The sequence below is a fragment of the Dromiciops gliroides genome, chromosome 1 (assembly GCF_019393635.1).
Source record: "Dromiciops gliroides isolate mDroGli1 chromosome 1, mDroGli1.pri, whole genome shotgun sequence".
In the NCBI taxonomy this organism is placed as follows: domain Eukaryota; kingdom Metazoa; phylum Chordata; class Mammalia; order Microbiotheria; family Microbiotheriidae; genus Dromiciops; species Dromiciops gliroides.
The window spans coordinates 675,110,516-675,129,016 of NC_057861.1; the positions used below are offsets into that span (position 1 = coordinate 675,110,516).

The following is an 18,501-nucleotide window of genomic DNA, read 5'->3' on the forward strand; positions in this document are numbered from 1 at the left end:
TTTTTTTTTGCCTTTGCACAGGCTCTTTCTTGTGCTTGGAATGTCCTTCCTCTTCACCCCCACCTTAGCCTCCTATCAAGATCAGATGTCACCTCCTATAGGAAACTACTAGTTTTTAGTAGTTCTCTTTCTCCTCTCCATATCTTGGTACAGTTGTGTATCTGCAGCAGAATGGAAATTTCTTAAGCTTACCTTTTTTGTATCCCTAACACTTTGCACTTGGTTGGGTGCTTTATAAATGATGATTGACTTGAATATATCCTCTCTGGGTGTATATGGTAGAGAGGAATTACCAGTGTAATTCTTTTTTTTTATATATAAATGTAATGGATCACAATACATCTTTTTGCTATTTGATTAGATTTGACAGTTTATCCTCATTCCTTATTGTATTACCTAATTGAGAAAGAACTGAAGGGGTATCTGTTAACTGTCAGAGTTATGCTTGTCAGACAGCCACATTCTCAGAGTTCAGAATGTTGACATACCTCCCTAATGTTCAGGTAGTGGGGTACAGACTGGGAAACCTGTTGCAAGTAGCCTCAGGTAAGTTGGTTTCTTATGTCTTGAGCCTTTCCCTTCAAGAGATAGCATTTAATACCCAGCAAGGAATCACTTCCTATAAAGAAAAAGAAAGCAAAAAATTTTGGAATTTTTTATCCGTGTGATTAGCACATTTGCACTAAACATTCCTTTTAATTACATGGGATATGGGGGCAGCTAGGTGCAGTGGATAAAGCACTGGCCCTGGATTCAAGAGGACTTGAGTTCAAATCTGGCCTCAGACACTTGACACTAGCTATGTGACCCTGGGCAAGTCACTTAATCCTCATTGCCCTGCAAAATTAAAAAAAGATAATATATCATTAATTACATGGGATATAACTCGAGTTTTCTTGCCCCTGGAAAAAAATTAGTGGAGCAAGTTGTGCTATCTAGTTGTGAGGGTGGGAATGCACTTTTACAATGGGAAAGAAGAACCTTTTTTTTTTTTTTAAACGGAAGATGAAGAGACTGGTTAAAAATTGAGTGGCTCTACTTCAGCAATTTGTTTGCTTAGTAAAGCTGTTTTTTCCTAAGTAACTTGGATGAAGAGTAGGATGAATTACTATCTTTAGTTTTTGTTTATTTGGCAATTCTAATGAATTTGGCGATTCTACCCTGTGATACAAATGCCTGTGATTTCCTTGTTTCATTTGTCTGTACCAGGTGTTTGCTTGATGTGGTTCTCTGAGTAGAAGGTACCTACATGTGTTTTCCTCACATATTCTGAAGCAGTCTTTACCTGTATGTGTAAGAAATCATTACTAAGTACTGATTACTAAGTGTGGGAAGCATAATGTTTGTGATTGATGGGATATGTTTCAATTGTAAATAAAGTGTGGGTTACGGCACTGTTCTGTCAGATATTTCCCTTTAGCTAGGGATATGATTTAAAAACAAAGCATGTTTGCTGGCAGTATTATCTGTGCTTCAACAGTGTATTTATTCATTTTGTTTATATGAGGAGGACGTGTAACTTACCTCTTACAAATATTTATGTAGTAGTTATACAGATACTTTCCTGATAACTTAAAAACTACCTCAGACACCCATCCATTCTACAAATGAGAATTTAGGTGAAACACTTCAAGGGAGCATTTATTCAGGTCTCTGATTTTAATTTCCTAGTGTATAGACAGCTACCCAATAATAAAAATAACTCACACTTATATGTCATTTTAAGGTTCACAAAGCTACTTATACAACATTGCTTCTATCAGGCAAAATGACCGTAGTAGGAGACCCAGGATATTAGAAGGATGATGCAAATTTAGCTGAAAATTGCAACTTTGAGTTTAAAAATACATTATGGTAAGATCTACAAATGTTCTAGTTAAGAGTCTGGTTTCTAAAACTACAAAAGTAGTCTTTTTTTGGGGGGGGGGTGAGGCAATTGGGGTTAAGTGACTTGCCCAGGGTCACACAGCTAGTAAGTGTTAAGTGTCTGAGGCCGGATTTGAACTCAGGTCCTCCTGAATCCGGGGCCGGTGCTCTATCCACTGCGCCACCTAGCTGCCCCCCAAAGTAGTCATTTTTATGTACATGAATATGAGTTACTTAGAGGTAAAGCATAAGGGATGACAAATTTAGATGTTTTAGACTTTTGGTCCAGATTATCTTTGTTATGGAATTCTTTTTCGTAGTTTCAAAATGACGTCCAGCAACCTCAGAAGTAACTGGGAGGCCCTGGCTTACTAGTAGGAACTTAAGAAGCTCAGAAAGAACCACACGCCGACCTAACCTGCAGTTTTCTTATGTACTCATTTGGAAAGGGATTCAGTCAATGAGAATAAAGTTAAGGTTGCTTTAGACTCTAAATGACGTGTCTTAAGTTTCTTTCCTCCAAAAGAGAGCTCAGAATTCATTCATGATGTTTTTGTGAGCCGAATGTTACTGGAGATCCCTAACTTCACAAGTTTCTTTAAATTTGTGAATGCAGACAGTATCATTGGAACTTCTTGGTGATGATTGGAAACAAAGTGAGTGTCTGAGTTGTACAAGAATTGTTTCCTTGGAGGTCAAAGGGAAGCTATTGAGGACTTCAGGATTGCTTTTACTAATAAAACACATGAAACTGAAATGTTCACATGCCCTACAGAATCATTTAGAGAATCAATTGAGAGCTACTGAGGTGGGTCTGTAGAAGATCCCTGTGGGTCGGGAAAATAACTTTTTTTTTTTCCCTTTTGATGATTATGGATTGTTCTGCCAGACTTTACATGAGAGTTCTGAAGCACACATTGGATCCGATCAGACCTTTAGTTTATCTTTCCATCTGGCTTCAGAATGGAAACCTTCCCTAGGACTTTGGACATTCACCTGTAATAGGCAGCATGGTTGTCTATTTAGTCGTCCGGACTACATTAAATGCAATGCAAAGTCAGATGACTTAAGCATCACTTTGTTGGATGCCAGATTTCCCACTGATCCAGCTTCCATATTTCTAAGGAGCTTGAGGAGATTTACTTTCATCATGTTGAGAACACTAACATGTACTTGAATAATACATAGGAGTCCATCCCTCAAGTTCTAGCAGAATTCTTTACCTTTTTATCAAGTGGTAGATAAGTTGTGAACCTGGAGAATTGACATGAGATATCAACAAAACGTGGAAGATTTATGCTGTGGATAGGAATATAATTGGAGAATACATTTATCTTTATGGAAAACTAAATATAAATTTCTTCCTCTCAATATTTGCAAATTCACATAGGTAAACAGCCTAATTGGGAAAAAAAACCTCATGTTTACTTGCTGATACTTTGAAACTGGAGAAAGCTATTTTCAACCAAGAGTTATGCTGAGTTTCATACTTATGGTTGGGTAAGCTCCGAGGAGAGGTGGCTGGTAGAGGTTGTGCCTGCTTAAACCATAAGTATATTTGGGAAGCCAGGAGGCATTCTTTCAGGGCTGGGTGACTCTTGCGGAGGCAGAGGATGGACGCTGTGGCCGAGTGGAGAGCGGCATGCCCAGAGAGGACCCCCATGAAGCGGAGCTGGAGGGATCAGGTGAGCCTGGGGTGGAGATAGTGATAGCAGAGGGAGAATTTTGGTTCTCCGCAAACTTACTTTAAGCATACATGGGGATCATTGGTTTTTGTTATTATTTTTCAAGTTTTTCACTCTAGGAAGTCTTAATGGAGGGGGAGCTATTGAGAGTGTAGTTGGTGTACTCACCCTCCTTGCAAATGGGTGTTTGTCATTTGAGAGATGAATTTGGTGTAAATACTAGGAATAGAAGAAAGTTTGATGAAGTGAAGGACTTTGAAGAAAAACCCCTCACTTAGCTTGTGTCAGGTTTAGGCTGACATTCATAACATTTTTAGAGCCTCTTCAGAGTAGATTGGTTGTTTGTTGGAATGTAAAGAACAAAAACAAATGGGCATTTGAAAGTGTTTATTTGAGATCCCTTCAGACTTAGAGACATAAGGATTTAGTGCACCCCGAGAGGATCAGTTCTTGTCAGATAGTGAGGAAGAGCTGGAACAGTACTTGCCCAGATGAGACAGTTGTTTGCAATAAGGCTAGGTTTTGTTGCTGTTTTTTAAAAGGGCCAAAATAATTAGAAGCCTGAAATTCAGGTTTTGGTTTCATCATTTCTAGAACAGTTTGCTTTCATTTGGGTAACAAACCTTACATAGGGTGAACCCTACTTTTATATTTTAGAAACTGATAGGTTCTTTAATTTGCTAAATCACTTCCTGTTGCCTTAAAACATCTTTGTTGCCTTGGAGGTCACCTTACATTGAAATTCTGTACCTCCGTCAGCAAAGATTGATGGTACTGGTGGTGATAGGATATATTTATATCATCATTGGCTAACCTTAGGTTCCCCAGGAGTGCTGGATTTGGGTTTGAGCTCCCCAGGCTTTGAAAGTGGAGTCCCATTATGACTCAAAACAATAGATACAAAATATATTGTTTCAGAGCCCGAAAGAACTCTGTAATAATCTGAACAAAATAACTGTCCATATAACAATGTCAGGATTTAAAAATTTTTATTTATAGGACAATTACCATCTTGGTAAATTCTGATTAGTAGGTTACACAAGGGTTTTTTTGGGGGTGGGGGTGGGGCAATGGGGGTTAAGTGACTTGTCCAGGGTCACACAGCTGGTAAGTGTCAAGTGTCTGAGGCCGGATTTGAACTCAGGTCCTCCTGAAGGATTTTGTTAAAGGAGAGTGACCTTAGTGTCATTTCTACCATACATCAGAGCAGTAGGTTGGCTAGACATTTTAGGGAATACAGCTTGGTAAATGCTAAAATCACCAATTATGTTCTCTAAGACTGGAATAAAAAAATTAAAATTAATATATCCCTCTAAAGGGAAATTCGTTTTAAAAATAAACTGTATTTGTTGGAATACAGGTCATACTGTTTTTCATCATAAAATGAGTATAGCCTATAGCTGATATTATTTTTCAGTGTTTACCTATATGTTTTTTTCCTTCCAAAGCTAGTGAAGTGACTTACATTCAGACCAAAAGTAGTAGTGTATCAGAGGTGGCAGGAATGTTTAATTTTGTGTGGGAGGATGAGAGGGCCCATGCATTTCAGTTGAGTACATTTGGTATATATAGGGTTTTAGAAAAGAGATGATCTTCCCCTACCCTTTTTTAAACTTTTGTATTCACCATCACATCCCTAAAGACAGTAGAGGATGTTGTACTTGCTCTGAGGAGATTTTTAATATTTTAATATTTAATACTTTATTTACCCATTAGGGGTTTGAATTCATGATGCCTGTAGATGCCATTTCTGTCATCTCTTGGCTGCTCCCAAAGCCTTCTGATATTATGGGAGTTCATGTTTTTGTATGACCTTACAAAAGGTTATTTTTTAAGTTCTTTTGAGTGGGTGGTGGGAATTTTTTTATGGATATCATTATATTAAATTAATTTTTTTGTTTTCTGTTTCAGGAGAGATTCAATACCTAAAGGTTCATCCCCCTGAAGTTTGGGTATGTGGCCACACCGTAGTTTTGCCTGAAAAAAGAGTATGGTGCCGGCCATATGGAACACAATTAGGGATAGCCCCCAGCAGAGCTTGGGTCTTCTGACTTGGTACAAGAGGGATGTTATGGGACCAGTTATTGCCCCATATCCAGTCAGTGGTACAGGAGGGGATTTTGCCAAATGTGATAGTAATTTACTTAGGGGAAAATTACTTAGTCTAGCAGACTAAGCTAGGCCTAATAATTACCATGAAAAACGATTTGACAACATTTTGTAGAACCTTTCCTAAAGCAAAGATTGTATGGTCAGCTTTACTCCCCAGGAGGATATGGCCAGGGGTCCAGAAACCTGGAGCAGCTGATAAAGCCAGGAAAGCACTGATTAAAGAACTTTCTGCATTTTGGAGCCTCTCTGGAATCTCAGTGTTGAGGCATGATCAGATTGTCTATTCCTCCCCAGAACTATTCAGCCAAGATGGAGTTCATCCGTCTGCAATTGGGGAAGGCATTTGTAATGCCAATCTGCGGGAAGCCATTGAAACGTGCTTATAATAACTCTTTGGAAATAGGGAGGGCAACTTGTGTTCTGCTGCTCTTCTCCCTTCTTTAGGTGTAATTAATCCTTGCTTTGTAGCTTTATCTCTAGTTCTTTCTTGTCCCTCCTGCTGGACAACTCATTTGCCTCCAATTTTAATAAGGCTACAGTAGGGATTCTAATGCCTCTTTGGGATTAGAGAGACCTCTTTTGTATTGTCTTCCTTTGTGTGGGATGGATATTGAAGAGGTAGAGCTTCCATTATTAAACTTGTATCTTGGCCCCAGATTTGGGGGCCATTTGCTTCACTGTTTTAATCCAAGAGGAGGAATAATGTTTATGTAAGCTTTCAAAGGAGACCAGGCAGAGACCATTCCTGAAAGATGTTTACGGGGTTTTGTGGATTTTGTCATTGTTATAACAGGTTCTTTTACTGCCTTTTGCAACTGTACCCAAGAACTGTGCTCCCTCACTCTTTTCCCCAGCATTTTCCCATAGCATCTCCCACCCCCTCACATTGAGACTATAAAACAAAGCATTCATATTTCTTTTGTATGTAATTAAGTGACTTTTCTAAATGACTGAATATAAGCCTCTTAATAAATTACATCATCACTTCATGTAAAGATGTATGACTAAGCATTTCTATTTATAAGGGCTATGCATATCCACTGGCTATCAGTATAAGTATAAATGACATTATGATGTGCACCAGTGCCTTTGTGGTAGAGTCATTTTATTGATGGTTCTTAGACTCATTTCAGTTCAGATGTTATGTACATATAAATGCTATTGTAATATTTTGTCCCTAATAAAGTTGTAGCATGGAACCTTGTAAACTTGTAATTTTTTGTGTGTATCGCTATTTTTGGTGTAATAAACAACAGAACCTCCAGTCTTAACAGATGCTATTAGGTTCTGTTTTTCTTCTTAAGAAATGAATGATTTAGATATATGCTAATGATTTCATAAAGTTTTTTCACTATAGGCAGAAATGTTTTGTGGAGTTCATTGGTGGGAAGTACTGTGGCATGAGCTCTCACATATCTGTGTGTGTGTATAAAATTAATATAATACCTCTCTTCCCTGTCTTTACATGTTGAATTCCCCTTTTAAACTTTAAAGCCCAGCTCAAACTGGTATCTTCTCCAGGAAGTCTTGCCTGGTCCCTGTCTCTTCCCACCCCTTCCAACTCCCCCAGGATTTTCATAACAATTTATTTTGTAATTCTTTAATGTACTTAGTATATAATGTTTTTTATAGTTACCTGAGCTTATGTCTTATCCCCCTATTAGATTTTGAGCTCCCTCAAGACAGGGAGTTGGTTATATCTAAGTTATCTCCCTTAGTGTGCAATACAAAATAGATGCTTAATAAGATTTATTGTATGACTAAAAACATAACTAGGTTACCATGGAAATATAACTTTAAATTAACTGTAGATACCAAAATACACAGCCAGTGGTAACCCTTAAATTACCAGCCAACAATAGGGAATAAACTTTTCCAAAAATACAAACAATGTTAAAAGTCCAAACAAATCTGATCTGAAAGGTAACAGCCTTCTGGAAGAAGGAATATCAGCAAATAGCTATTCCACATGCAAATATTTGAGATTGAGTGATGTAGAATCTGAAGGAATAAGTTCTCTGTTGGAAGCTGTAATAAAGGAATAAAGAATAATGCAGTCACCTAACTCTTGGGGATATATAAAAGAATATTCATTTGTCTAATCTATGAATGGAAGTATGTTTGTCTTCATAGGATATTAAAATAATTATTGAAGCAACTTTGGAATACTTTGGGTTCTTCTGAAAGAAACTTAAGTAAAAAATATTGAATAATTTAGACTGCTTTTGGAACTGACTCAGTGTGTTAACAGCCTAGATAGAAGTAGCCTAACGTATTCCATTTGGAGAGCTTAGAAGTTCATTACTGTGTATTATTGGTTTCACCCACTTATATCATGATGCCTGACAGTTTTCACACTGGGGAGCATACATTCTGGAAAGCAAAGAACAAAAAGTCTGCTTGATTTTTTTCCAATTTTGTAGTTTCATTGGGATGGAGGAATGGAAGGAATATTGTTAACATTTTTCATAAGCTTGGGTTTGTATTTTCGTGGTAATATAGCAGTTGAAATTTGAAAATGTGTGTGTGTGTGTGTGTGTGTGTATACCTCTAAGTCTCTGAAGTAAATCTCACCTAGATTCTTTGTTGCTCCCTGGACTAATGAAATCCTTATATCCATTTGACCCTTTACTCTAGCTTGCTCCCATGCACCTGTGTTACTTATTTATAAATATGTTCTGTTACCATGTGTTTGAGTTGTTTTGAGTGAAAAATGACAGGCAGTTCCCAAAGTTTACATATTCATACAAAACTAACATTCTGGTCATTAAGGGAAATTGTAAAGGATAATTTTTATTGGATTAAATAATGCAGCTTCTAAAAATGAACCCAATAAAAAGTGATACCTGGTATATAGATTTTAATTTTTATGACCTTGTTAAGAATCTTGTTGAGGGACTGTTGTTTACTCTTCAAGTTGTTACCTATATATTCTGTTAAAAGAAAGTAAAGTATTGATTTACTAACATATCTGTGTGAATGTATATATCTATATGTTTATCTCCACATGTATATATTTAATGGGAGGATGTGCTGATTGCATCAAATCTCAGAACGTTGTAGGGTCTCCTCATTAATATCCAAAAAAGTCAGGAAATTAGCTTAGTAATCCATAAAGGAAAACTAAATGGGTGAAAAATGCCTACTATCCAGGCATGCAGATAGATGGCTAGTTTGTTGAATATGTACTATTGTACAGTTACTATAGAGGACTGATGAATTATGCCCAGAAATGGAGTAATAGAGTAGCTAGATTTCATCTGGGAAATTTCAGGTTATTATTTTTTTTAATAACAATCTTGAGATGTTCACTTATGTAGACCCCATCTTTTAAAACAATCTCATCCTGAAGCAATACAAATTTGTATTTTGGAAACACCATTTTCCTCAAGGAATCAGTTGTGGGTGACCCAAAAGTCAGTGAAAAAGATGTATGATGGGCATAAATAGACTTTAGCAGGTGTCATTGATGGACCTAAGTAATATAAAGAAATATAGCCCCAGGGGGCAGCTGTTGCAGTGGATAAAGCACTGGCCCTGGATTCAGGAGTGCCTGAGTTCAAATCTGGCCTCAGACACTTGATACTTACTAGCTGTGTGACCCTGGGCAAGTCACTTAACCCTCATTGCCCTGCAAAAAAAAAAAAAAAAAAAAAGGAAATATAGCCCCAGAAAAGGAGGTGGGCTTGTCATGTAATAAGAACAGGGAATGACAGCTGGCCAAATAAACTGTTTCATTGGTACCCATAAAAAGTAACAAAACTGGGCAGCTAGGTGGCGCAGTAGATAGAGCACCAGCCCTGGAGTCAGGAGGACCTGAGTTCAAATCCAGCCTCAGACACTTGACACTTACTAGCTGTGTGACCCTGGGCAAGTCACTTAACCCCAATTGCCTCACCCCCCCCCCCAAAAAAAAGTAACAAAACCTTCAGGAAGGTCTCTAGTGCATTGAGTGGCTCACCTGAGGAAGAACTATAGAAGAATATGAATAAAAATTGCATAGGATTAGAAGGCATGGGTAGGTTGTACCAGTGGAAGGAGTATCCTCATAGAAAAGATTATAGGTCTCTCAAAGTATTGAATTGTCTCTTTTTAAAATACCTTTTCTACTGCTGAGCTATTGAAATTGCTTATTTGGCTCACTGCAACAGTAAATGTTATATTTAGTATTATAGACAGACATTTCTCTGAGAATTGATGCTGTTTTCCCCTAGTGGGCTTTTTGATTAGAAGCTTAAGACAGGATAAATTTATATCTTGTATGTGATAAAACTTCATGGGTTACTTAATGGCAAATTTATTATCACCCATTGCAAGGTGTATGTGAGAGGAGAAACGGCAATATATTAAAAGTGAGTAAAGTGATAACTTATTGTGTATTAGATGGAAGAATTGACAAAGAAATAGATCTGTGCTGGACAGTGATTGTGCCTAGTGAGCCAGATTGGTGGTGAACAAACCTATGTTATTATGTCAGTGCTGTCATTTTGACACAAATGACAAAAGGACTATTTTGTCCATCTTGAGCTAAATTAATTTTGATTCTATTCTCTTGGTGGCTGAGGATACTTTTGTGTTTGGCCGTGCCAAATATCATGGGCCAAATGTGGTGATTTCTTTTTATCTTATCTGTACTCGTTTCTTGCTGACTTAATAGAAGAGAGCAACCTCAGTTCTATCGTCTCTGTGAACTTTCCCCCTACTCCGACCTGGAAGTGATTCTACCCTCTCTGAACACCCCAAATCAAAACTATATTTTTTTTCCATTTTGTAATTTGTATTACTCATTTGGCACTGATTACATTCTGTTTTGTATCATAGTTATTTGAGTGCTTGTCATCTCTTCTATTAGATTAGATCAAGCACCTCGAGAGTAGGGATAGGATTGTATTCATCTTTGTATCTTTCAGAGAGTCCAAGACCATTGCTTTGCCTATAGATTGTGTGATAAATATTGAATACTGTTGACAGTAATCATCTGAATGCCATCTTTGGTAAAGCTGACCCAACAACAAGTTGAAAGGATCCTACAGGACAGTCTTCGTGTAGAAGTGCATAACGTTTTGTACTTCATTTCATAACCAGTTTGTGTTGTTGAAGAACTTGATATGTAGCTCCATGTGTAATTTTCAAACATAGTAACAAGTACCTGACAATAACTTTTCATGAGGTTTTTTTTTAAAATTTATTTATTTTAGTGAGGCAATTGGGGTTAAGTGACTTGCCCAGGGTCACATAGCTAGTAAGTGTTAAGTGTCTGAGGCCGGATTTGAACTCAGGTACTCCTGACTCCAAGGCTGGTGCTCTATCTACTGCGCCACCTAGCTGCCCCTTTTCATGAGTTTTTAAGTCAGCAAACCTTTTATATAGTTGATAGGAAATGGAATTGAAAATGATTGTGAAATGTCACAGATTTGTTTTAAGGGTGCTGGTTGATGGATTTCATGTTTATTATTGAAATTGGAAAATCTTCCATTCTGCAGGTGAGTATTGCATTAAAGGTTATAATAGATGCAACCAGGAAAATTATTTAGCTGATGAGAAGGAATTGCTAATATCCCTGCATTTGTTGTGGCATCCTCAATCCTCTTGGTGTAGGAGTTCTGGCGAATTCTGGTTTGGTTATGTCTAAAATCCTTGACTTAAAGAGAATACTTTGCTTTTTTTGACTCCTAAAATTTATGAGAAACCTTTTCTGTAGTTGAAAAGTAAACACACACTGTTGGGAGTAAGCAAAATGCAAGTTAAATAGTTGAGAGTCCTTTGAGTCATTATTTGTGTTATTTAAAAAAATATTCATAGCACTTTAAAACATTTTGGAGTTGTAGGCATCTGAAAAAGTAGTTTTTGTGGTTAGAAAAGGGAGTCTGCTGTTTTGTTTTTTTTTTAAATTTATATTGTACAGAAGCCCTTGGGATCCAAATCATAGACGATTAATATAGATTTCTTTGAATTGAATTGAATTATTTCTTTCTTTTTTTTTTTTTCAGGGCAATGAGGGTTAAGTGACTTGCCCAGGGTCACACAGCTAGTGTTAGGTGTCTGAGGCCAGATTTGAACTCAGGTCCTCCTGAATCTAGGGCTGGTGCTTTATCCACTGCGCCACCTAGCTGCCCCAAATTGAATTATTTCTAGGGTAATTTATTTGGTGCTGATCAACTAACAAATTCTCTGAAGTCAGTCAGATAAACTCCAATATTCTTTTGGGGGGGGGCAATGGGGGTTAAGTGACTTGCCCAGGGTCACACAGCTAGTAAGTGTCAAGTGTCTGAGGCCGGATTTGAACTCAGGTACTCCTGAATCCAGGGCTGGTGCTTTATCCACTGAGCCACCTAGCCGCCCCTAAACTCCAATATTCTTGATGTTTTTAATGTCCCTTTTCCATCTGTCATTGTGCCATTGCATCTTGTCTTTTAAGAGGGCCACAGGCTTCTCAAGAATTTGTAGGTATGCAATATATGTAGTCCATGTTAGAACCTGGGTTTTACCAGATTAGTGTGTGAAGTTAATGCAGTGTTTTTATATTAGATAAACGATGTTATAGGAATGTTTGTGGGCAATATTGGAGAAAGGATTCATGAATTTGGGGGGGGGGATTGGATTGGATGACAAAAGAAAGACTTTATTCTTAACTAGCATTTGTTTCAAAGATCCAAGGATTGGCTGACTGTCATTGTCATAAGCATTTCTGATAATTCCACGATGGTGGCAGTTGAATGGTTGTGTGTTTTGGATGTACATAATGCATTTTAATGGTTTTTTAACCTGGCATAACTCCTTAAAGCACCTGCCTCATTCACCACAAATACTGCTCCTGAGAAGAAGAGATCAGGTGGTAAGTGGAGGTAGGGAAGAACTAGAACTCTAATTTGTTTTGACATCTTTTTCTCCCTTTGCCCTGTTTTCACCTTTTCTCGTGAGCAGCCTAAAGGAGTGCATGAAGTCTTTTCCTATGTCAGTGAGCACAACTGAAATGAGGTGACTGGAATCATGTATCCAATTATTTCAGCTTTACAAAATAGGTACTAAGGAATACCAGCCCACCAAAATATTTGACTTTCCCAATGATCTCAGTTTGTGATTTGCTTTAACATTTATCATCTTGTCTTTGTATGTCACATAGATAGTACCAGATAATTTCCTTCAAATCTGATTCAGACCATTATCTTAGCAATACCCTCTTTTCTACCCCAGAGAAAAAAGAATAATGCAGAAAGGACTTGTATTTGTTAATAAAATTCTAAAATCAGTCTTTTGATGTTTTGGATTTAGTTTCATGTAGTTATCTTAGTTTTAGGAGAAATCATTGTATTAAGTACTTAAGTCCCCAAATCTCAGCCCAGAGCATGTTTTTCCTTCTTCAGAGTGATCTCTGGGTCTCTGGATAGTTGGTATGATAACCTTTAAAATTGTATTTCCTGATTTATGACTGCTAGATCCTTTTTAGTTCTAGACTTGTTAGGGTAATTCCGATCAGCAGCAGCTAGTGTACACATGAAGATCTACAATTTCTGTCACTAGTGAGAAGCTGCTGCTGCTGGTTTGCACACATATCATCTGTGACCCTAATAGTATGATGTAGAAGAATGATTGTTGTCTAAATAACTTTTTTTTTTCTTCAAACATCTTCTCATTTGATGTCAGACATGCTAGAACCTTGTTGTAATTCCCTATAGTTTGAAACATGGTATAATAATAGGGTTGATACATCTTCTTTGAGCAGTAATAGGTGCCTTGAGGTAACATAGAGTGTGCTCAGATGCTTTGAATACAACTTGGAATTTTTCTCAGTGATTTTGTTGGTCCCTAGTATAATGTGAATATAAAGAGAATATTTTGTGGTCCTCTGATGGCCTCACACGGTAGCCCTTCCCCTGACCCCAACTCTCTTCCCTTCTTGTAATCTGTAAGTTTTTGGGTTTTAGAATTTGTGCTCATAAATTCCTCACTGGTTTCATATTGTACACTTAGAACAGTGTAATTATTGTCTTTGTGTTTACTTGTCTTTGGGACATTTCGTAAATGCAGCAAAAGCATGAATGAGATTGAATCTCCTTATTAAATGGCCATCTGTTTGTGATTGCTGACATCTATTTGGAGTGTTTGTAGTAGGTATTTGCTGATGGAGAGGAATGTTACTTTTACCACTCTACTTAGTTTTCTTTAGGGGAATTTAAAGTCCTTTTAAATTATTAAACTACCAAAATTATTTACTTACTGGTGCATTGGGTTTGATTTGAAGGTGTTTAGTGGCAGATGTAGTCACATCTTTGATGTACAAATATAAAATATTCTGAGTGCACCCTAAATTTTATCTTTCTCCAGTGGATTGGTGGAAAGATTCTGGGTTTTGCGTCATAGAACTTTGATTCAAATATTGGCTCTGCCATTTAGCTAGCTTCGTGACCTTGGGCAAAACCTTTAACCTTTTAGAGCCTCAATTTCCTCATCTTAAGGTTGAACTTGATGGCTTATAAGAACCTTTCTAGCTCCAAGTCCCACAATCCAAGGTCTGAGTGGAGTTGGTGGCTTAAAAGGTTCCTTTTGTGGAACATACGATTTATTTCCTAGTTTAGGGGTGATACTGAGATTTCTAAGAGCTTTTATTTCCTCATCTTTATCATTAATTCATAAGAAACAGCAAAGATGCCCTAGTCCTTTTAGTTTGCACCCCTTGGACATTTCTTAGTGAACCTGCTAAGTTCTAATATCAAGACTTTTTAAAAGTTAATGTGATGACTCAAACATGACAAATCCAGAACTGGCTATCACTCTCTTAGGAATTTTCTAGTTCTAATAGGAAGATGATGCTTTCATCTCAAACAGATACACTGCTATCTCCTTCGCATACCTGCACACATATGTGTATGTGCACAACACACACAGCACAGACACACACACTCTCTCTCTCTCTCTCTCTTCACTGAAGACTGTGCCTTAATTTCAGTTGCTCAGGTGTGATACTTTTGAGACGGGAAGGAACTAGTGATCCTGACATCTCTTCTTAAATCTTAATTCTCATCTAAATTACCTCCTCCCTATCTTGTGTTCCACTTGTATAATATTGCATCTAGCTTCATGTTGTCCCTATCCTTTGCAGTAGTACAGGAAGCATGGAGATCACGATCAGTGTGCAAATATTGTATCCTTCTGCAGAGCTTATATAATCATGTCATTTCCTGCTCCTCTGAACGTCAGTTTTTCTGTCTGTAAAATGGAGGTAATGCTTGAATTACTTACTTCGCAGGGTAAAGATAAAGTGAGATGATGAATGAAATAAGAAATGCTTTGTATCTCAAAAATGTCATAAATGTTGGAATAATTTGCCAGTACTAGGGAAAATCTAAAACAAGTTAAGATTATATAACCATATGCTTTATCAAGGATTTGGAGAGAAGAGGTAGTTTCTTCTATCTTGTAAATAATACCTTGCTCAGATGACTGGCAAGAGAGGCTATAAATGTATTCTGTACTTCTTGTATAGATATCATGTTTTGAAAACTAGCACACCAACTGATCTCACAAGCCCACTTCTTTTTCCTCTCTGTATGTGAATGACATTGGACTTAGAAAAATGATACAAAAGAGGGCTGAAGTGGCCTCAGCCAAGCATAAATCTCTTGAGGCATTAGGGAAAAACAGAACTGTCCTATTACACATTTGTACTTTTGTTTTCTGCGAAGGTGATCTTGGAAAGTGTGTGTGATCCTGCCAGGTTTTCCTTGGGATGCTCCCTCTTCTCCACAGACAATCTTTTCCAGATACCTTCCTCCTGCTGACTTTCTTTTTTCCAGGCATTCAACCTGTTGTTAAATGTTGCCGTTTCCTGTCTGAACTGATCTTTGTGGGATTACTCATTCTAAGGCACTCTCAGCAGGTCGTCATTATTAAGGGGAGGGCAAAGGAACTTTACATTTAATAGATAGCAAAGCCAATCGGGATTGAAATTGAATTGAGAAACATCTAGATTTTTCCTCAATGCCATTTACTGTTGTGGGATTGGAATCTATATTGGGGAGGAGAGGAAGGGACGCTAGGAGGGTTATTGACTAAAGGGGTCAGATAATGGGGGATTTGTGTGTCTTTTGTCTTTTGCAAGGCACTAACATGACTCCCGTCTGTATTTAAATGCTGTCCCCAGGTTACGACTATGGCTATGTCTGCGTGGAGTTTTCACTCTTGGAAGAGGCCATCGGATGCATGGAAGCCAACCAGGTTGCTTTATACTTCGGTCGAATGCTGCTGGAAGGATTTTTTGTGGGGAGGGAGGGAGATCCAAATGATTTTGTTTTGGAAAGGTGCAAAAGAAGATCTGTCCTTGGAGCAAACTTTGTGTCAGCTAAAATGCTGCTGTTAGAAGAAAATTGGAGAGGTTGGGAAGGCTTTTCCTAAGAGCTAATGGGTACTGAGTTGTGCATTCTTTAAACTAGTGCCCAGTAGCAATGTGATTAGATTCCAAGGATAGTGGCTGGAAAAAAATGATTAGTTTAGAGCAAGAGATACCTCTGGGGTATACACCTACAATGGGGTCCTGTTGGGGAAAAAAACAACAAACCTCTTCTAGTGGGAAGTAATCCTTGATTGTTCTGTGATCTATCCATGTGCAAGGATTTTAGGTAAATACACACACACTTGGATCTATAGCAAAGGCCACTAGTATGTAGCTCTAATTGCATGCAGATCCTGCATGCATGCACCCCTTTCCATTTCATCTGGGGATGAGGGGGGGAGTGGATTTTTTTTGTGTCCATGTCTCTTGAATTCATTATTGTTTTCTGCCAATTGGAGTTGCATACAAGAGGGCTTCACTGCCTACTGTCTGACCTGGTGAATCTGAATCTGTACTTGCCTTTCTTTGTTCTTGAACTGTCTTATTTATAAGACCCCAGTTTGCCACCTAGAAACTCACTAAACATTTCAGTGAAACTATATTTTGGACCTCTATTGGAGAGGTAGTATACAGTGGAAGTGATGGGAATTTTATTCCCAATTTGTTTGTCCTCACTGTCTTTATCTTCAGAAAATCAGTTAACTTTTTCTGCCTCCATTCTCTTATTTATAAAATGGAAAAAAATAGTTGTCTGTAGTTAGATTAAAAATAACCTCTTACACATAACAGTTTCATAGCAATGATGCATATGGTGGTAATGAACAAAGTAGTAGCCTGGAAGAAAACTTCGTTAGGTTCTAAAAATATATAGGAAGATTAGTAAAATTTGTTTAAATTCTACTTGGTAATCTACATGCTCATGTTTTTTTCCCCCTTCTGTGACACCATTGCTTACATAATGTTTGAGAAAATCATTTTGAGTACTTAAGTAGAAAGGAGTGAGGTAGCTAAAAACCCAGTAGTTGTTGATAATGGTAGTAACTGCCAGGGCTACAGCTGTAACTGGCACAAGAACATATCTCATCTACTCTGTAAGTTTGCATCATTTGGATAGCTCCAATAGGAAACTTCTTTCCTTATCATAATTCAGAATCTTCCACTCATTGGTCCTATTTTGTCCTCTAGGGCTAAGCAGAACAAATGTAATCACAGTTTCCTATGATTCATATTTATGTTTTAGTTCTGGCTGTTGCCTTTTCTCTGAGGCAACTCTATTTGCCCTAATGGGCAAAGCAGTTGGTTCCAACTTTGTTTTTTGAATATTGTTACAAGGAGAGTTAAAAGTCTAAAATGTTAGACTCCCCTAAGAAAAGAGCAGGTCAAATTTTAGAACTTTTTTTCTCATTAAAAATATTCTAACAAATAATTCAGTGGTCTTTGTGAATAGTCCACTTGTACATGACCTTATTCTGGACTCTGTACAAACTATAATAGTAAGAAAACACATTTAAGTACTTTTAGGGTCCTAGGATGCATATAAGCCCTATGAAGTAGGTAGGACAACTTTCATACCCATTTTATTGATAAAGATAGACTCAAAGAAGTAAAATGACTTGCCTGTGGTCATATAGCTAGTAATTGTTAGAGCTAGGATTTTTAAACCAAGCCTCCTGATTCCAAATCTGGTATTTTGTTGTTGTTGTTGTTGTTGTTACTACTGTTGCCTCCAAGGTAAATAAATGAAATAGTCCCTACCTTCAGAGAATTTATTGTCTATAACAGACATAGTCAGCCAGTTCAAACTCTGTGTGATTCATGAGCCCTGGAGGATTTTCTCTCAAATACTTGTATGATTCTATTTAAATGCTTGAACAGTAGTAGGTACAACTTTCATTGGGCTTGTTCCTTAATCAGAGTTACATTTAAGGACTTATGACTGATATCAGTAATATCAGCTTTCTCATTCTTATTTGCATTGGACCAATGGACACCACATTGTTGTTCCAAGCCTAAAGAATTTTCTCCTTATTTAGTGTTTCCCTTTTCTAATATTTGAAAATGGGCATTAGGTTCTTTCTTTTTTTTTTTTTTTGGTGAGGCAATTGGGGTTAAGTGACTTGCCCAGGGTCACACAGCTAGTGTTAAGTGTCTGAGGCTGGCTTTGAACTCAGGTCCTTCTGACTCCAGGGCCAGTGCTCTATCCACTGTGCTACCTAGCTACCCCGGTTCTTTCTTTAGATAACCTAGCTGTCACTTAAGTGCTTTCCTTGTTAGCACTTAGAGTATTATTGCCCCAGGAAGGAGTCCTCTTTCCCTTATGTTTCACACATTGTGAAAAATAATTTCTCCTGAAATTAAAAGCTTAACTATGGCAATAAAATCTTTCCTTTGAAATAGAGTTCAGTGGGGGTGGGGTGGGGGGGATGGAATTAACCCTTTAAAGGGGTTAAGGTGTTCTTGTCATGCTTTTGAGATAGCTCATTTTTACTCCTGGAATGAATCGAAATT

At 37.6% G+C, this 18,501-nt stretch overlaps 1 protein-coding gene across 1 annotated transcript in view; it reads left to right on the plus strand.

Annotated features, from left to right (window-relative positions):
- RBM6 (RNA binding motif protein 6) overlaps nt 1–18,501 on the plus strand; it is a 101,313-nt gene that overhangs the window by 25,813 nt on the left and 56,999 nt on the right. Inside the window, exon 6 of the mRNA XM_043965280.1 lies at nt 15,805–15,878. Coding sequence (XP_043821215.1) covers nt 15,805–15,878 — 74 coding nt within the window. The remainder of the gene's footprint in view (nt 1–15,804; nt 15,879–18,501) is intronic.